At 41.0% G+C, this 15,133-nt stretch overlaps 1 protein-coding gene across 3 annotated transcripts in view; it reads right to left on the bottom strand.

The window, feature by feature from the left end:
* uap1 (UDP-N-acetylglucosamine pyrophosphorylase 1) overlaps window positions 1-15,133 on the bottom strand; it is a 45,416-nt gene that overhangs the window by 21,002 nt on the left and 9,281 nt on the right. For all 3 annotated transcript variants that reach the window (XR_005945571.1, XM_041208985.1, XM_041208986.1), the window contains exons 2-3: window positions 1,722-1,926; window positions 252-427 (exon numbers count right to left, since the gene is read on the bottom strand). Coding sequence is in view for 2 of the 3 variants with exons in the window: in XM_041208985.1 (XP_041064919.1) it covers window positions 252-427; window positions 1,722-1,926 (381 nt within the window). In the remaining variant the exon portion in view is untranslated. The remainder of the gene's footprint in view (window positions 1-251; window positions 428-1,721; window positions 1,927-15,133) is intronic.

The following is a 15,133-nucleotide window of genomic DNA, read 5'->3' as shown; positions in this document are numbered from 1 at the left end:
TTTGTATTTTGATTAAAAAGTAAATAAAAGCTGCCATTAGTTGTATTTTGATCTGTGACTTCAGAAATTGCTCAACATCTCGGTGTAATCTTGTGGAAGATGAAATACATTAATAAGCAAACACCTGGATTCATTTTGGATGAGTGCAGGAGGACAGCTATAACCAGGCATGCATTCATTATCTACACCCAGGCTGCTAGTTGTAATATCGAACTTTTGCATGCAATTCTCCCTAAAGCTTTTAAACCAACCTGGTGCCATTGAAATTTTGCTTTTTCCTTCAAGGATGGCTTTCCCATCAAAAGTCATAGCTGGCAACATTCCCTGTTGGAAAAAGATGACATTTCCTTTCTGTAAGCCAAAGTAGCTATTTTTAGCAAAAAATTCTTCCGTAGATTCCATTGTCCGACCACTAGTCATGATATACCTAAGAAATTTTAAAAAAGGCAAATAAAATAAAAATTTTAAAGTCTGATCTATTGGTTCAATTAAAAAAACTGTTTTTAGGACTATTAAAATTATTCAGAAATGTGTCTAGGAGCATCAGCATATTATAATGTCGATATGAAAATAATAAGCATTAAGAGTAATATTTGACTATTCAATCACAATGCCCTTACACAGAATTAAGAAGGTCATGCCCATTAAGTATGTCTAATCAAGTAGAGAAAGAAAATTGTTACATTCTAAGGGACTTTTCACAAGATAAATCTTACAAAAATCAGCTTCATTTTAAAATTCAGTTTAAATCCAATAAAAAGGCTGCTTGTATAGAAGCAAAATCTCTGTAGAAAGGTCTACAGCATATAGCATATTTGTGGATTCAGAATAAAACACAATTAACTCTCAGCAACTCGCCAAGGATCCTCCGACAGCACCTTCTAAACCCTGTGACCTCTACCACACAGGACAAGGGCAACAGGTGCTTGGGAACATCACTATCTACGAGCTGCACCCCACGTCGCAAAAATTAGAATTTAGTCTCATGTTCCTTTTTTACCTTTCAAAGACAAGGAGGTTATATGACAGCCCATGATAAGTCTACTGGCTGAAATAAACTGAAGACAGCTCTCTACTTGATCTTCAAGTAAATTATTTACAGAGAAAATAAAGGCATCTTCAGACATTGGGACCCAGTGCTCACTTGCATGAGCAGTATCAAAAACGGAAGCCAAAAAATATTTAAAACAAAATAAAAATCCCCAAAACGGGAGTGACATTTTCTAATCCAGAATCACTCACATACACTAACATATACTTTGTTCCCAATAAGATCTACAGTAATTATATAATGTGACCATGAATTAAAGCAAAGAGTTCATTTTGAAAAGAAGTTGAATAGTCACCTCTCTTAATTAATCCCATTTCAAATAAAGGATAGGGTAAGACCTATTTTTACGAAAGTGTATCCAAAGTTTTGCAAGGGACCCACATGTTCTTTCTTTCTCCTCCCTATCCTTGGAGACATACAATTGTCGTTTCCATATTTTGGCATGTAAGCAAATTATAACTTGAAATTGATTTTATCCAGCTGAAGCAACATTGTGACAAGCAAAAAAGCTATGACTGAATCAATTATGACAAACTGAATTCAATCTACATCCAATTCAGAGATCACTTTAATTGTGCAGGTGAAAAGAATGCACTATTAGCTCAAAATCTGCTGTATAGAGTTAAAATCACACTGGAGTAAAAATACTAAACTGGATAGACATACTGACCATGGAATAGTGCATTTGTGACCAAACTGCGCTGAAGCCAACTCCTGAAGTTTCAGAATACGTTCGGCTTGAATTTGAAAGAGAGTTTTTCTTGATAGTAAACCAACATTGTACATTCCTTTAGGATAGGTTACTCCAAGGCGTGTTCCCTGTCCACCAGCTAAAAGCAATACAGCTACTTTGTTTTCAGAGATTTGAAGAAGACCTGAGGAAAAACAAAAGATCAGAAAGTAGATTTAGGTACCACTTGTTCTTTTTTCCCATACACACTGGCTCCTATTATGAACTTTAAACAAAGTCTACAGAAATAAGTGCTGATACAGGTTCGAAACAAAAATAACTCTGATTATGAAAAGGTACATCAAACCAACAAAAGGAAAAAAAATTGGAGCGTGACAGAACAAGGGGGAACCAAAAAGTGTTTTTTTTTTAAAAAAAGTAAAACTTTTGGTTATTGCAAACTAAAAAAAAGTTTTGAGAAAGAATTATGAATAGCAGGCATAGTGACTGAAATATAATGAAAGGAATAAAGAATAAACAGAAATCAAGTGTCAGAGAATGAGGAAATTATTCAGTTAGGTACAGTAAAGGTTGTGGAAGGCTTGGGAGTTTTGACCCCAAGTGGGGAAATGGCCTTTTCTCCAATTTTTCTAAGCTTCAGCCTGTCAGGAAAGAAGCAACCACATCCTTCCTGAGGTTAACACTAAAATGGCAGTTGGGCCCAAATGGTATCATCAGGATCCAATCTTAAAAAGTCTATCATTTTTCGGCAGGTGTTCTTGATACCTGAAATTGAAAATTGCAGTTGGCAGATTGGTACAGGAGGCCAGGGCAAATCTCCCACTCAATTTCAATGCCCCTATTCAAAGTGTGTGGGGGCTGTTGAAATTCCCGCTAATATTTTTCAGGCGCTTTAGCTTCTGGTTAGCTGCAAGTACAATAAACGTGAGCACTGTGCAATCACAGCCAACTGCAAAATCCGTCCATGTTATCATATTCAGGACTGATGCAAGACAGGTTGTTGGAATGCATTTCTAACAGTGTTATTTGCCAGTGGTAGCACACACGATGACTAGAAGGAAGACCAAGGATGGAGTTCTGAAGCACACCAGAGGTGGTGATGCTGGCATTAAGGAAGAAACCTTTGAAAAGTGTTGTAGTGACTTTGCTGATTAACAGAATCACAAAGTAGTTGTTCTGCACCAATGAACTGCAGAGGTAATGCAGGGAAACTGGAGTGGTTAACAGTTAAAGTTGTAAAAATATAAAGGAGAACAAGTATAATGAGGAAAGCATGGTTAATTTGGAATACACTCCCCACAAGAGATAAAAGCTCAAACCCAAAACAAATTCAAGGAGATCTAATTAGGAAAGATGAAGAAAAGTGTTATTCTTTGCAATAAACACCTAAATAAGATCACCATCCAATCTTCTACAATCAAGTCACCTAGTTTATGCACCCTGTCTTTGTAATTTAACTGTTTCATTCCTACTTTCATTCTGGTGAATCTGCACTTAGCATTCTCCAAGGTCACAAGGTGCAGTGCCCAAAACAAAACACAGTAGTGTAAACAGAGTTAAGCCAGAGCTTTACAGAATGTCCAAACGTTTGTACTGCAGCCACCTTAAGATAAAGACCAACATTCCACAGTTTTAACTACTTGTTGTACCTGTGAAATTGTATAAATTGAGGTGCCCTTACAAAAGGTACTAGCAACATGCCTGACAGGAGTGCACGACACATTCCACAAACCAGGCCAGCCAACTTTTAACACAAATATGTATGGCTCATTAACCAGCAAGCCTTTCTTTGCCTTGGTGACACAGTATATGAGTCATATTCGACTGGAACATCAATTTTGGTTCTCTTTCCTCATGCTACCATACCTGCTGAGTATTTCCAGCATTTTTTGTTTTTATTTCTGGTTCCTAAATTGCAGGGGCTGGAGTCTCATTCAGTAAAAGAAGTGCCATTTGCTTTTAGAGTAAGAGTCTAGGGTTGACTAATGGAGTTTGACTTGCATTCTGGACTTCTGTTCCATTACGTTTGAGGTTAGTAGTGCAGAACAGCTCCCCCACCCCCCCACCCCGCCTTCCTGCTGGTTCCTTTATTGCTTCCCTTCCCCCAACCAAAAAAGTTTCTGATTTCAACAAGACCGAAAGAAGAAAATCAGTATCTGGTAAAGTAGCACCATTGACTGTAACAGCAGCAAAAGCATGGCATGTGCACCAGCGAACAAGTTTTTATTTTATGAAAGTATTACGCATGTCTATCTAGCATTTTTCAACTCAAACTTACTACTGAAAGGAAACTTCATGAGCTGCTACAGCATTTGAACAGAGCTACTACATTTAATGTGTCTAGCCCCATTTGTAATAGGAAATAAGGCTTGTAGCCAACAAGTTTTCTTATAGTATTAGCTGGTTTTCTGGTGGAGCTCTTCCAGGGATAATTCTGTTCTTCAGTAAACTGCTGTGAATTTGTTCCTCATTGGACAGTTTTTAATGTTGTAAATAGCTGCTGCATTCTAACTTGGAGGAAAGGAAATAGTGCTGGTTTAAATTGTAACTACATTTAAAAAATTATGTTCATTCACATGCAAGAACTTTTCATCACTTTTATGTAAGAGTTATATAATTACTGGGCTTTATTAATTTACAACTCTTAGGCTGTTAGTAATTTTCATTGCTTTATAATTTGAAGACTGCAAAATAAACTTGTAACCGAAAAATAGGAGCTACACCAACTCATGTATTTTCCTTAAGGTTCTCCGTGTACAATTTCCCACTTTTACAAAGACAGAGGAGCATGGCTCAGCAGCTGGCAAAATACACAGACATCCTAAGTCTTTGTGCTCCCCTGTAAAGATGCTATACCAGCTATTGCTATGACCTTGCCCCTAGATTAAATTGTGCCAGGTAAAATGTATTACAGTACGGTATATCAAATCTGGCTGTCCAAAAATCAGAGTTGTCCAAAAACTGGACATTTTTAGAATATGCCATGCACCGATTTTGAGTAAAATAGAAACAAACTTAGCTGGATAATTTGGCTACGGGCTGCATTGACAAGGTGTGGCGCTGGACTAGTTATCCCTTTCACTGGTTTTTGCACCAATCATTTTTTTAAATATACATTTGTTAATTGGATGTTGGCATCACCAGCTATGCCAGCATTTATGCCCTTCCCTAATTGCTAATGAGAAGTGGTAGTGAGCTGCCTTCTTGAAACGCTGCAGTCCATGTGTTGTCAGAACACCCAGCGCTGTTAGGGAGGCAGTTCCAGGGTTTTGACCCAGCAGCAGTGAAGGAACAGCGGTATAGTTCCAAGTCAGAATGGTGTGTGGCTTGGAGGGGAACTTGCAGGTAGTGATGTTCCTATGCACCTGCTGCCCATATCCTTCTAGATGGTAAAGGCTGCAGATTTGGAAAGTGCTGTCGAAGGAGCCTTGGTGAGTTTCTACACTGCATCCTATAGGTGGATGCCACTGCTGCCAGTGTGTGTGGGTGGTGGAGGAAGTGAATATTTATTGTGGTGGATGGGGTGCCAATCAAGCAGGCTGCTATGCCCTGGATGATATCAAGCTTCTTGAGTGATGCACTCATCCAAGCAAGTGGAGAGTTATTCCATCACACTCTTGACTTGTGCCTTGTAGATGGACAGGCTTTAGGTAGTCAGGAGGAGTTACTCTCTGCAGAATTCCCAGTCTCTAACCTGCTCTTGTAGCCAATAAGGTTGATCCAGTTCAATTTCTGGTCAATGGTAACCCCCAGGATGTTGGTATTCCCACACTATGAGCAACCCTCGACTCCACCCAACCTGGCTTGACCTTAACTGCCCATGGCCCGACCTGAAATCCGGCAAGACCTGAGTCCTGAAGCTGCTGGTTTTGAGGCACTGTACCTGTATGAATTTAGCAATGTATGAGTTTCGGTTTAATTCTGATTTGGTAGCTCTATCTTTCATTCCAGTCACAAGAAATAACCTGGCTAATAGCTTGCAGTGCAAGTCAGAATCTTGCGACAGGTCTATTCGAATACAATGTTGAGAGTTAAGAATTACAGGCTGGAGACTGTGTTGAATAATTAATTACATATCATGACTCAACTTATACTGTCAAAATAATTTCACCATTAATGCTGTCTGCCATGATTGTGTACGTCAGCCAGTAACTTATGGGAAAGAGAAATTCTATCAGTTGCAAACCGATGGGCAATTTGTGCTGCTACTCTGCTGTTAGCCTCACAAAAGGCAGTTGGCCTACAATTACCACTGAAGCTTCATGGAATTCCGGTATTTGCGCATCATTTGTCAATTAAACTCTCCACAATAAGGGCTGCTTTCAAACCTCCAGAAAAAGCTCAGGTGGCTCAAGTGATCGCCACCACACAGGAGTGAGGAATGGGCCGGACCTGCGTCCCTACAGCAACACCGAGAGTGCCTCACACCTGATGCACCAGGTTCTTAGCCGTAATGAAGAGGTAGCATCGTTCCCACATGCCCAGTTTTCTTTTCACCATAGCCACTCACTCCTTCCAGTTTCTAGAGCATGCTCTGGTCCCTTCGAACCATATCCCCAGCGCCTTCAAGCAGTCTGACCTGACAGTGAAGGGGATAAAGGATCGGTCGGCCCAGTTCCCAAGGAACATGGCTTCGGTCTTGCCACAATTTACATTTGCTCCTGAAGCCAGTTCGAACTGGTCGTAGATATTGATCAGTCTGCGCACTGACAGCGGATCTGAACAGAAGGCGGTGACATCATCCTTGTACAGGGAGGCTTTGACCCGAATGCCTCCGCTGCCTAGGATCATCTTTCCTCTTATGCCCGGATCCTTCCTGATGGACTCAGCAAAGGGTTCCTCGGAACACACAAACAGGACAGAGGAGGGAGGGCAGCCCTACTTGACTCCAGGTTTAAATGGAAAGCATTCTGATTTCCACCCACTGATTAAAACTGCGCTAATGATGTTTGTGTAGAGCAGTTGGATTGAGTTGTGGATTCCCTCCCCAAACCCCACTTTGGAGAGGACATCCATCATGTAGGTGTGCGATACTCTGTCAAAGGCCTTCTCCTGGTCCAGGCTGATGAGGCAGGTGTCCACACCCTTGTCCCATACATAGGCAATCGTAGCGCGAGCCTGTCAGAGATCTTCCTGCGGGTACAGCAGAAGTCTGGTCAGGATGGATCATCAACTCCAGAACAGACTTGACCTGATTGGCGATGACCTTGGACAGAATCTTATAGTTCACATTCAACAGTGAGATGGGTCGCCAATTTCTAATTTCCTCTCTTTCCCCCTTCCTCTTGTAGATGAGGGTGATGATGCCTTTCCTCATGGATTCTGACATGCTGCTTGTTAGAAGCATACTCTTGTACACTTCTAATAGGTCTGGGCCGATCCAGTCCCACAGAGCTGAATACAACTCAACTGATAAGCTGTCGCTTCGGGAGTCTTGCTCTTCTCGAAGGACGTGAGGGCCTTAAGTCAGTTCATCAGGGGTTAGCGGTTTGTCCAGGCTCTCCTGTGTACTGTCGTCTAAGACCCCCGTGATAGAGGAAGGACTGGGAGGCTGTGCTGTCTGTGGGCTTCACGTCAGACAATCTGCCATAAAAGGATTTGCTGATCCTCAAAATGTCAGACTGCGATGACTTTACTGAGCAGTCTTCTTCCTTCAGGCTGCTGATCACAGAACTCTCTATCTTTTGGAAGAAACGTTAACGCATCTCATCCTTCTCCACGGAGCAGACTGTGGACTGGAAGACGATCTTGGAGGTTTCTGAGGCAAACAGTGAGGCTTGCTGGCTCTTCACCTCTCCGAGTTCCTCCTTGACATCGATGTACAAGCCTCTAAAGGGGGAAAAACGTGCCCAACATCACCCTCATCCTGATGGCCACATTTGTGTGTGGTTGCACACAAGCTATGCATAGACCCTCAGTATGCAAACACCAAATGTTGCCACGTGCTGAGGTTCTACCTGTCGCCATTGTTGTGAAGATGGGTCTAGCCATGCTGTCGGGGGAACGCTCCAAGTAGTTGGACTGTGCCATACCACCTATCCCTCGTGGAAAAATTTATGCACAGAAACACTTTTGACCACAAGTCCATCAGTGGCCGGCACGTAACATCCTAGAGGCCCTGCAGGAAAAGGAAATGGTGGACCCTGCCGGATGGTTCCCCGAGCAGACTGTCAAAGTCATTTGGCAGAATGGCTCATTGCCAGAACTTTCCAATATGCATCAAGACGTAGCTTTGCTGGTGGTGAGAAAGGCTCTCCCTATACGCCAGGAGTCTCACCCCCTCTGCAAGCTGCCCTTGAGGTGGCTGTGGTGGGAAAGAAACCGTTGTTCACCTCCTTGTGTAATGTGCCTTTGTGAAGTAGGTCTGGAGAGAGGAATGTAATGGTTTTTCTCGAAGTTCATCCCAAGCAGTTCTGTGACACAAGACTCTGTGCTGTATAGGCTATTCCCAGGGGCACACACTGAGACAAACATCAACTGCGGATGGAAGATCATCAACTCGGTGAAAGACACTCTTTGGTTTGCCCGAAACTTGTTGGTCATCCAGTGCAGAGTTGTCCTTGACCCAGTGTTGCAGACTGGCACATTCCAAGGTTCAGGACTACGTGCCGAGGGATGCACTAAAACGTGGGGCAGCCATCGCAAAGGTGCAATGAGAAAAGGTCAGCTGTCTAAGACCTTTCAGCTATAGTGGGCTGGGATTTGTATAGACCTCTCAAGGCTGTATGACTTACATTGAATGTATGCAGTGAATAATATATGTATCACAATTGTACTGAAGCGCCTCAGGGTGCAACATGATCTATGTAGATAACTTGAATACCATTGCATTGTCTGACTGTCTTTAATGATCACATTGAAATGTCTGTAATGTTCAATGGTTGTACTCAAGCATCTCATGATCGATGTGGAAAACTTAATTATGATTGCACTTTTTGTGATGGCCATTTTGAAATGTTTTTCAGATATTTTATGAATAAAGTATATTTTTCCAAAAAAAGGCTGCTTTTATCAGTGCAAGTACTTTTTTTAAAAAATGAGATTTAAGTTCCTGCAAAGCCACTCAACCTCACAGCTCCAAACAAAAAGCAACTTAAACTGTAGAGCCTCAGTAAATTAAGTTTTAAAAACATTTTTTCTTACTCGACTTTGTTTCTTTTTTTCTATTAACCTAATTTTTTCCCCTATTTCTGTTTGTGTACCTGATTTGACACTAAATCGCTCTATTCCCTTCTCTGTCATTCTTCGATTTCCTTCTGGATTCTTAAATCTTATTGGTTAAGGAGTTTTGATCGTTTACCAAGGTCCCAAATGCTCTGTTGCCCTCACTCATCACTGAATCCCCCACTATCAACATCCTGGGGGGTTACTATTGACCAGAAACTGAACTGAATTAGTTATATAAATACTGTGGCTACAAGGCCAGGCCAGAGGCTAGAAATTGTGCAACAAGGAACTCACCTCCTGACTCCCCAAAGCCTGTCCACCATCTACAAGGCACAAGTCAGGAGTGTGATGGAATAATCCCCACTTGCTTGGATGAGGGCAGCTCCCACAACACTCAAAGCTTGACATCATCCAGGACAAGGCAGCATGCTTGATTGGTGCCACACCCACAAACATTCACTCCCTCCACCACCGTTGCACAGTAGCAGCAGTGTACACCATCTACAAGATGCACTGCAGGAATTCACCAAGGATCCTTCAACAGTACCTTCCAAACCCTCAACCACTACCATCTAGAAGAACAAGGGCAGCAGACAGATGGGAGCACCACCACCTGGAAGTTCCTCTCCAAGTGACTCACCATCCTGACTTGGAAATATGTCACTATTCCTTCACTGTGGGTGGGTGTACCTACACCAAGTGGACTGCAATGGTTAAAGAAGCTCACCACCACCTTCTCAAGGGCAACTAGGTATGGGCAATAAATGCTAGCCCAGCCAGCAAGCCCACATCCCGTGAATGAATAAAAAACTCACTCCAGCTATTCTGGGCCAATATAACAGCATTATTTACAGTCAACTCTGGCAGATACATTCATAAAATTAACTATGAGTCAGCTGAAAATCCAGACAGACTCTCTGAATGACTCGAGTTCCTTTATCCCCCTGAGATATACCCCACCACCATCCAAGTTTTAATGACATCCACCAGCTCTTAAATCTAAAATGCTTCTGGAAAATGGTGGGGCTCATCTAAAGCATAAACATCTACACAAGGCAGCATTCAAATGTTCCAAGGATGATCTTATTTTAAGATTTCAGCTTGAAGTACTGCACAAGAATCCATAGGAACCCATATAATGCCAATATCTGCTCTTAATACGAACTAGGAGTAGTGGGCCACTCAGCCCTTCGAGCCTGTTCTGCCATTCAGTAAGATCATGGCTGATCTGACTGTAACATCCCGCCTATCCCCGGTAATCCTTCGCCCCCTTGTTTACCAATAATCTCCCTATCTACTTCTGATTTGGAAACATTCAAAGACTCTACTTCCACTGCCTTTTGAGGAAGAGAGTTCCAGACTCATGACCCGCCGAGAGAAAAAAATTTATTCTCATCTCTTTTTTAAATGGGGGCAAGAGGAAATATCTTCTCCACATTGACCCTGTCAAGACCCCTCAGGATCTTATATGTTTCAATCAAGTGGCCTTGTGCTCATCTAAACTCCAGTGGATGCAGGCCTAGCCTGTCCAATCTTTCCTCATAAGATAGCCTGCCCAATCCTGGTATTACTTTAGTAAACGTTCTCTGAACTGCTTCTAATGCATTTACGTCATTCCTTAAATAAGGAGATCAATATTGTACACAGTATTCCAGATGTAACTAGTGGTATGCCACAGGGATCAGCGCCGGGCCTTCAACTTCTTACAACTTATATAAATGACTTGGATGAAGTGATCAAAGGTATGGTTGCTAAATATGCCGATGATACAAAGATAAGTAGGAAAGTAAGTTGTGAAGAGGATATGAGGCTACAAAGGGACATGAAATAAGTGAGTAGGCAAAGGTCTGGCAAATGGAGTATAATGTGAAATTATCCATTTTAGCAGGAAGAATAAAAGAGAAGCATATTTAAATGGTGAGAAATTGCAGAGCTCTGAGACTCAGAGGGATCTGGGTGTCCTAGTGCATGAATTGCAAAAGGCTAGTATGCAGGTACAGCAAGTAATTAGGAAAGCTAATAGAAGGTTATTGTTTATGGCAAGGGGAGTTGAATACAGAAGTAGGGAGGTTATGCTTCAGTTCTACAGGACACTGGTAACCTCCCTACTTCTGTATTCAACTCCCCTTGCCATAAACAATAACCTTCTATTAGCTTTCCTAATTACTTGCTGTACCTGCATACTAGCCTTTTGCAATTCATGCACTAGGACACCCAGATCCCTCTGAGTCTCAGAGCTCTGCAATTTCTCACCATTTAAATATGCTTCTCTTTTATTCTTCCTGCTAAAATGGATAATTTCACATTATACTCCATTTGCCAGACCTTTGCCTACTCACTTATTTCATGTCCCTTTGTAGCCTCATATCCTCTTCACAACTTACTTTCCTACTTATCTTTGTATCATCGGCATATTTAGCAACCATACCTTTGATCACTTCATCCAAGTCATTTATATAAGTTGTAAGAAGTTGAAGGCCCGGCGCTGATCCCTGTGGCATACCACTAGTTACATCCTGCCAACCGGAAAGAGGCCCATTTATGGCTACACTCTGTTTCCTGTTAGTTATTTAATCTTCTATCCACGCCAATATGTTATCCCCGACATCGTGATCTTTTATTTTCTACAATAACCTTATGTGGCACCTTATCAAATGCCTTCTGAAAATCTAAGTACAGTACATTCACCGATTCACCTTTATCTGGTAAACTGGTTAAACATGATTTCCCCTTTACAAAACCATGTTGACTCTGCCTGATTGGCTTGAATTTTTCTAAGTGCCCTGCCATAGCATTTTTAATAATAGCTTCTAGAATTTTCCCAATGACAGATGTTAAGCTAACTGGCCTGTAGTGTCCCGGTTTCTGTCTCCCTCCCTTTCTGAATAAAGGAGTTACATTTATTATTTTCCAACCTAATTGCTCCTTCCCAAATCCAGGAAATTTTGGAAAATTAAAACAAATGCATCAACGATCTCACTAACCACGTATTTTAAAACCCAGGGATTTGTCAACCCACAGCTCCTAGTTTGCTAAGTACCACTTCCCTGGTGATTGTAATTTCCCCGAGTTCCTCCCTCCCTGAGTTCCTGATTTAATACATGAAGGTATGCATACCTGTTGGAAGCTTCTAAAAGTTGAAAAACCTATTTTATTATGAGTATACAAAGCAAACAATGAATATATTCTTAAACTAAATATGAACTGCATTGACAATTTTGCTCTGTAAGCCTGTACCCACTGGGAATGAACATTTACTGAAAAAATACTTTTACCCAACAGGCAGAGGAGAATTTCATCATTACGCCTGGCTTAGATTTTGACCAAAACTTTTTTGATGAATGAATGATTCATTTCAGTATACCAGCCAGTCCCCAACTTGCTTTGCAAATGCCTATTCTTTCAGAAGAATGTTAACTTTAACATGCAACACTACATGGCAAACTGGAATCCTCTGCCTATATAACAAATTATTAGTAGTTGGTTTGGAAAAGCATATTGTGAAGATGTCCACAGATAGTTGACTCATGTTGAAAAACCATTAACATTTATACACTATTATCTCTCTAGTAAAAAAAAAAAGTTCTCTCATTTGAAGGGTGCCAAATCAACCCTGTTCTAGTTAGGATAAAATGATGTTACAGTGGTTGATCTTTCACAATGCTGTTCTTTGAAAATCTAATGTCTACTGCACAATTACAATACTTAGGTGCTAATGTGGCATGTCACCTGTTCCTTTCTAGCCACTGCTCAGTACTTCCCACGCAGTGTCCTAAAAAGGTCTAAAGTTGATTTAGGGATCACCTTTGTAGCAAGTTCTTTTTGTTGTCAGTTATTTTGTAGCTCTCAAAATAAGAATAAATAGAGGCAATTTTAATAATAGCTAACAAAAATTTCCTGATGTCCCAAAAATTTAATCTTTTTTGATTTAACATCCTCGGCTTTTGGAGAATGTTCCAGAATTAGTTTGTGTGGAAAAAAATTGCTTCCAGATTTTACTCCTTAATGGTTTTGTTCCAATATTAAGATTATACCCTCTTGTTTTGGATCACCACCACCACCAACCCCACCCCACCCCAGCTAAAGGAAATAATGCATCTACCCTACTGAATCCCCTTTTCATTTTAAACACCTTGATCAGGTCACCCTGAATGTAAGCCAGGTTTATGCAACCTGTCCTCATTATTTAACCATTTATATCCTCATATTATTCTGGTGAATCTATGTTGTACCCCAAAAACAGAAAGCAGTGCTCCGGAGGTGAGATCTGACCAAACCTCATAACAAAAGCATCACTTTCTCACTTCATCTGAAGAGGGTTGACATTCCATTAGCCTTGGTCATCATCATCCCTTTGCTTTTCCACAGTTCCTAGTGTCTCATCATAAGACAAATCAGAATGATCTTGTTAAATATTCCAATTATTTATTGGATTGTGTCTATCTATTCACAGACTTAAATTTAGTTAGCATTAGCTCATTTTGTAACCAAAGAGAATAGACATTAAGGTGTGAAGGTGTGCCATGCCAAAGACAATATACATCTGGATCTTGTTCCTGTGAGACAACAGGTAATTTAATGTGTGAATGTCTGTTGACTGTTGAACTCTTCTGTCCAGCTGGCTGGAAAGTGACAATTTCCCACAAGCACAACTTGATCGATATATTACGAAAGGTCAACATGGTATCAAGTTATTCAATTTAAAACTAATATGATTGGCATCTTAAAAATCTTTTTGAAGTAATAGATTTGATTGGCTGTAAAATGGAAAACTTGAGTCAGATTTGTGACTGATTTTTTGTTGTTCCTTTGATGAACAGCTAGGATCCCCAAATCATGTGCTTCTGGACTGCTTGTGCTCAAGTCAAACAACCAATCTAAAGTTGTCAGGGATACAAGCCTACCCGAAAGATTCTGTGGTAGAAGTAGAGAACAGCCATACATAAGAACGCAAGAAATGAGAGTAGGCCATTTGACCCCTTGTGCCTGGTCCACCATTCAATAAAATCATGGTTGATCTTCTACTCAGCTACACCTTCTCACACTATTCCCATATTCCTCGATTCTCTTAATATCCAAACATTTATTGATTGCTGACTTGAATGTGCTCAACAACTCAGCATCCACAGCTCTCAGAATTCAAAAGATTCACAACATCTGAATGATGAAACTTCTCTTGTCTCAGTGCTACATGACTGACTCCTTATTCGGAAACCCTAGTTCTAGACTCCCCAGCCAGGGGAAACATCCTCCCAGCATCTACCACACATCAAGTCCTTTAAGAATTTTAAATTTCAATGAAATTGAGTTGGACTTGTACAGTATTAAAAGTAGGCATAGGAGAGCAGTCTTTGTCACTTTTTATCAAGAGGATTAGCAAAAATGTTATTGAAAATACGTGAAGATTGCTCTTTGTCTAAATTGCTTGCTAACAAAAAATGAGTAGTGGTAGGCCACATGGCCCCTTGAGCCGACTTCCCCATTTAGTAAGATCTTCTACAACTCCACCGTGCTGTATCCCAATATTCCTTGATGTTTTATAATATTAGGGATCATGTGTCATTATGTGATAGATCTCGTAACTTTAGTCGTCATTACCTGGGTATTGGAAGGAAAAGACATTTCAGTTCATGAAGCAGCACCTGCTTTTGGGAGTGACCTATGTCGCTAATCCCAAGTGGAAAACTAGCATGAAAACCCATAAATATGTAACACTCGAAAACAAATTACATAATAGCAACTGAAAACCAGTTTTGTACTAATTCTGCTGCTAACTTTCTGGATACAAAAATTTTTAAAAGAAGACTTTTCTAAGCATTCAAGAGCATTACGTTGAACAGGATTATTGAAATAATAGTGATCATGATTTTCACAGAATCAGTGTGCAGAAGAGGCCTTTCGAGTCCGCAGCGACACGTGAGAAACATCTGACCTACCTTACCTAATCCCATTTACCAAGACTTGGCACATCATAACATTCAAGGCTATAGGCCAAGTGGCAGCTGTTCCCTATCCGTCTTGTCCATGCCCCTCATAATCTTGTACACCTCGATCAGGTCGCCCCTCAGTCTTCTCTGCTCCAATGAAAACAACCCAAGTCTATCCAACCTCTCTTCATAACTTAAATCCCAGGCAACATCCTGGTGAACCTCCTCTGCACCCCCTCTAGTGCAATCACATCCTTCCTATAATGTGACGACCAGAACTGCACACAGTACTCCAGC

The sequence above is a fragment of the Carcharodon carcharias genome, chromosome 16 (genome assembly GCF_017639515.1).
Source record: "Carcharodon carcharias isolate sCarCar2 chromosome 16, sCarCar2.pri, whole genome shotgun sequence".
In the NCBI taxonomy this organism is placed as follows: Eukaryota; Metazoa; Chordata; class Chondrichthyes; order Lamniformes; family Lamnidae; genus Carcharodon; species Carcharodon carcharias.
Note: the sequence above shows the minus strand (reverse complement) of the source record. Positions and strands in the feature narration are given on the sequence as shown.